This window comes from Echinops telfairi, unplaced genomic scaffold, assembly GCF_000313985.2.
Source record: "Echinops telfairi isolate 266 unplaced genomic scaffold, ASM31398v2 ScPeMD7_7469;HRSCAF=8507_0, whole genome shotgun sequence".
NCBI lineage: Eukaryota > Metazoa > Chordata > Mammalia > Afrosoricida > Tenrecidae > Echinops > Echinops telfairi.
This window is the reverse complement of record NW_022111372.1, coordinates 68,650,824-68,656,562: the sequence shown is the minus strand read 5'-3', so window position 1 is coordinate 68,656,562 and position 5,739 is coordinate 68,650,824. Positions and strand designations below refer to the sequence as shown.

The window sequence follows — 5,739 nt, the reverse complement described above, 5'->3', positions numbered from 1 at the left end:
ACTTAAGAAACAAAATGTCTTTCTTTTCCTTGCTGTTCATATAGTTACAGCTAAGTATCAATTAGTATATAAACAACTATTTATTTGTTTATATTTAGTTTTATTTTCAAAGATATTTCTGTAGGTTGATGGATTAGTTAGTAATACTTGTTTTGGGAAACAATAATGCTTATTGTTTCCACAAAATCAGATTTCACCTATTTTCTCACACACATGCATGCACATGCAATTGAATCTATTATTATAATTCCTTTTTGATAACAGCATTATTAACAGATAACCATAAATTTTCCGTTTGTGTCATCCAAATTTGTATCCTACTATAAGTAACAATCCCACCTTGTTTATCAAGAAGGCTCTAACGCCGTGTGCTTGTCTGTGTGCACTTCCTTCTCATCCCGAGCAGGCTGACGGTGCGTGCCGAGTGTCCCATGCACTTGGAGGATTTCCCCATGGATGCTCATGCCTGTCCACTAAAATTTGGAAGCTGTAAGTAAATTTATTTAAAATTTGTATTTTACTTATGAGAAAGGTGTGCATTTTAACAAGAAACTGCCCACTTGTTATATGTGATGGAGAGCTAGATAATAATTTTCAAGAAAACATAATGAACTAAATTCTGCAAGAACTTTTTGTTAGCAATAATGTTTGACTTCTATATTTAAGTATGTGATTTTAGGAAATATGTTTCACTGTTTTTCACCTAGAAAGCATAAATTAAATTATTTAGGGGGAAATTTCTGTTTCTTTTTTTTTTTTAGTTATATTCATGGGAAAAGTAATGGCCTATGGATGCTTATACTAACTACATGGAAAACAACTTTTAAAGAAATCGGTATTATTCTTTTTAGTTGACATTATTAATCACCTTTCTATGACTTTCAAACTAATTCAACCGGTTTATAAAATGGGAAAGTTGGTAGGCTTAAAGAACAACAAATAAATGCTTCTTAATGCTGAAACTAACAGTTAACAGATGTTGCCAGCAATTTACCCTACTCATGCTCTTAGAAAAGATCTAGATCCATCTGGATGTTTCATGGAATTTATGCATACATTAATACTCTTGACGTTCTCTAAGATCCCCTTTTATAATAACGCTCTGGCATTTGCCATGTGAAGTTGGCAGGCCCACGCTAGAGAAGCCACGACAGCAGTGGACAGGAGTGGCTGGTTCTCTGGTCTCGCCGTCGTCAGCTTTTTGTATGCATGCGAGTGGGCGGGGAGAATGGATTCCTAGTTTTCTGCAGCGGAGTTGTGTACATGGCTGAGTCAACTGCCGGGCTACTTAACTAGATTTCTGCTGTCAGAAGACAGGCAGAGTGAGGAACTATTTTGGTGAAGAAATGATTCATATAAGAAAAATAGTGGTAATGTGGGAAGACAGCAAAGAAAATAGCACATGGCCTTTAGGACCCTCGCAGCACTAGGTAAAGACAGGTCACTTTCTCTATTTATAACTCTCTTCCTAAACAGAAATTCAAGCAGTCTACTTCATTAACTCTCATTTTTAAGTAACTTTGGTGATAACTCCCATCGCCCTACTTTTATTTTCACTGTTTCTCATTTGTCGTAAATGGAATTTTGTTTTCAATAAGTTTCTCATATGTCATTAACTTGTTTCCTTTTGATTTACAGTTTCTTGGTAGTACTGATCATGTATCCCATGTGTTCATTGTATTGGGGGCAATACATTACATGATTTAGATGTATATGCTCATAAAATCCACAAACTAACTTTAGAGGTAGTATCACCACAGAACACATCATTGTGCCTGGTTGTACTGATTTAAGCTTCCTATCCTAGCATAATTCTCAGTATGCCAATTCCTCCTCATAAGTGTCCTGTCTTGAACAATACAGTTCATATTAAGTATATGAGTCAGGAATGTTATCAAGAGTGACTGTACATGGGGGAAAAAAACAACATCTCAACTCTATCAAGTTGATTTCCACTTCTGAGACCACAAATCTTTACAAGGCCTGCAGGCAGATTCATCATTCTCCCAAAGAGTGCCTGTGAAGTAGAACTACTGACCTTGTTGTGAACACATAACCCACTACACTCGAAGCTTTATTTTCATACAAGATGCCTGAATATAAGTCGTCACTGATTGAGCATCTTAAGAAGGCTGATGTCTTGAGAAACCTTGACATGGTCTTCCAGGTGACGGATGGCTGCTGCAGCATCTTTCAAGATGACTAGTAAGAACTGTAAAGAAGAAAGGAGTAGTAGTAATACAAAGGAAATAAAACCTTTCACTAAAATCCTCATCGACATCTGCTCATTAATCAATGATGTATATCATATGGCCAACGTTAATACAAAGAGGCTGACTTATTATCAACCTGAAGAAGGCTGAAGGTGTTCGGAATTAATAGGAGATGGTAGAGAAATAGTGTCTGGGTCGTGTAAGAAAACCTTAAGATAAAAAAAAATAGACATTTTCCCTCATTTTCATAAACCCAGTAAGTCTTACTAGGAAAATACGTCTGGTAATCTTCATCTGAAAGTCCTGACTGACTGACTAACTCACTGCCATCAAGGCGGTGCCCAGTTGTAGCAACTGGACAGGCTAGAACTGTTCCTGGGAGTCTCCAAGCTTGTAACATTTATGAGAGTAGAAAGTTGTCTTGCAGATCAGCTGGTGGTTTCAAACTGCTGGCCTTGCTGATTGCAGCCCAACATGTAACCAATTAGCCAATGAAAATCTTATAAATCCCAGTGGTCTGATCAGCAATTTACCCTAGAGATGAGACAGGATTGGATAGCATTCCCTTCTTATTTCTGAAGTGTCACCATGAGTTCAGGGCCCACTCCACAGCAGATTCCTAGTACAGTACCAGTGATAAGTAGTAGAACTAGGATCTAACTCCACAAAGAGGTTTTATTGCAATCCCACTTATGGATAATTCATATGCTGGCCTTTATATCTGCCCAACTAGCACCACTACCATTCCTCTAAAATTCTCTCTCCATAATTTCTAGACTAAGACATTGATCTGAATCAGTATGATTAAACCATGACTTCTGAAGCAAAACTGAAACAGACCTAGATTTTTAAGTGGGGTGAATGGGAATAATAATTGGAATTGGAGGATTATTGGTCAAAGCCCTGACCTAAGCTTAATCTGCCGATTCCAAAATAATGATAGAGTGTATGTTGCATAGCAACCAAATCTCTTAACTCTCTGAGTCAAAAATAAGAGTTCTCAACTTAAAAATGGCACCCAACCATGTCCCTCGGAATGTGCGTTGCTCTTCCCTGTCCTTGCAGTAAACCAGTCACATGTAAGGAGCTTGAAGGAGCTCATTTTGCCTCTTCTAAGTCACCTGTCCCAGAGCGGGGTCCAGTTCTGCATAACGTTTGGGTCTGTTGCAGTTTCACTTTGTCAGCCATGACCCATCTGAACCAGGTTTAAGCTCTACTCAACTAAATTCAGCATTCACAACCCTGAATTCAGTGGACTTTTTTTGCCAATGAATTTAGACAATGATATCCCAAACTATTCACTATCTGACTATATTTCATACTATAAGTGCTATCATGGCGTTTGTTGTAAAAATCATTATTCAGCATCATTTTACCATACAGAAACCATGTTCAATAAATCCAGACTCCTTTGCATGACCGGCTCCTGACAGTTGCTGCTGTCTTTTTTCTGTGGCAAGGATCCCTGGGTTCCAGCCTCACTGTCCTCTGAGCTAGACTCTCATATGTTTATCTCCACCGTGGAGATTTTGCACTTGCTATTTTCTATGCTTGGTTTATTTTGATGTTTACTCTTAACCAAATGACAGCAAAAATTCCATCCCCTAGACTTTTCCTGAAGGCTTTATCTACATTTGCACAGCCCCACTATTCTTCTTGATCACAGTGCATATTTCTTTTATAGCACTTATCATAGCTAAAATCATTTATCTTGTTTACTGGGAAACATCTGGGTGGCAGAGTCTAGAGCAGCAGTTCTCAACCTGTGGGTCACGACCTCTTTGGGGGACAAATGACCCTTTCACAGGGGTCGCCTGATTCATAACCATAGCAAAATTACAGTTATGAATTACAGTTATGAATTACAGTTACGAAAATAATTTTATGGTTGGGGGGGGGTCACCACAAGATGAGGAACTGTATTAAAGGGTTGTAGCATTAGGAAGGTTAAGAACCACTGGTCTAGAGACTTTAATCTCTATAAGAAAACAAAATTGATTTTGTTCACCATTTCAGAGTACAAAGCCTGATACAGTATAAGTACTCAATACATACCTATTGAATGGATAAATGCTACAATTATACAGCTAAAGTGCCTCCTCTGTGCTTGAGGTTTTTTGGGGTTGGGGGATAGGGGGTGGGGAATGGCTTTGCAAGAACAGGTTTAAGATCTGTGGGGGATTCCATTTAGTCAGGGAAGTCTTAACAGTGGAAGACAGGCTCAGACAGTGTGGACTTAGTGGGCGAGCACACCATGACGTTATTATTGACTACATTAGCAAGGCAATTGACTGTGGTCCACCTGTATATTCAATTCCCAAAGCTGTTCTAATTATCACATTTCAAAAGTGAAGAAACTGATGTCAAAAGTGGGTAAAACAATTTTTTTTCAAAATCCACTTTTCAGGGCAAGCATATTGTTGAAATATCAGAGATGAGGATAAGCAAGAGATAAGCAAGAATAATGTTTCATTTTAGGGGGAAACTATAATAAATATTCAAAAGGCTTATGAAGCAACATAATCCATATGTTGATAGGATCTTAACTCTGAAAACCAAATGTTTCTCTGCCACTATTCACTAGATTCTGTTCATCAATGTTAAATTGCATTTTCTGCTTATTAGGATAAAGCCCTCTCCTTTTTAGGGATAAACAAGGCCAAATAGCCTGAAAATAAAAAGCAGGATAGAAATTTTATCTTTTTTTGGGGGGGTTGGGGGGTTGGGAGTGGGATTGCATAATGCAGCTTTGACTAGAAGAGATTCCGATTATGGATTCTGACTCAAGGCAAGTGCTGCAGTTTTTAAGGGCTTAATAAATAAACATTTAGTGATTATTGAGCACCATACCTTGTGAAAATAAAGAGAGGGATACTTAGAAATCTAAATAAATTCTCAGCAACTTTAGTTACTTCGACCACCTGTCTAACATGCACAAGGAAAGTCAGAGGTCCTTAAAGGTGATGTCAACCAGGAACTGCTGTCCTTTTACTGGATCTGTGTTCAAAGGCTTTGTCTCACAAAGGTCTTGTGTACAACTCTGTCAGTCTTTTTGTCTTATTAAAACAGAAATGAAAAAGAAAACAACAAAACTATGTAATTTGCTGATTTATTGAAAGCCAAGCTTAATGTTATGGACTAAGTAGTTGAAGGCTTATTCAATCTACTTTTAGTTATGTTGAATTGTCTCAACCCCATTACGTTTTTACAGTATATTTCCTATTGTGAGGACCTCACTTATCTTAAATGATAATATCAAGCTTTAACATATGAAGTTACTTTTTTGCTATGGGATATTTCCCTTGAGAAGCATGAAAGGGATTACTCTCCAATTGCACAATGGATGTCACCCAGAGTTACTGTATACATTTTTATCATTTTTATACACAATGAGGTTGCCAATAAATTGCAAGAAAGGAGACATCAACCCTATGTGAAAAGAAAAGTGTTTGTTTCTTTCTTATTCAACAATATTGGTTGCCAGTTAACAATATATTACAAAGTAGCAAATGATAGGGCCCAGGCA

At 37.6% G+C, this 5,739-nt stretch overlaps 1 protein-coding gene across 1 annotated transcript in view; it reads left to right on the top strand.

Moving 5' to 3' along the window:
• GABRA1 (gamma-aminobutyric acid type A receptor subunit alpha1) overlaps positions 1–5,739 on the top strand; it is a 67,826-nt gene that overhangs the window by 34,121 nt on the left and 27,966 nt on the right. Inside the window, exon 5 of the mRNA XM_004696768.2 lies at positions 407–489. Coding sequence (XP_004696825.1) covers positions 407–489 — 83 coding nt within the window. The remainder of the gene's footprint in view (positions 1–406; positions 490–5,739) is intronic.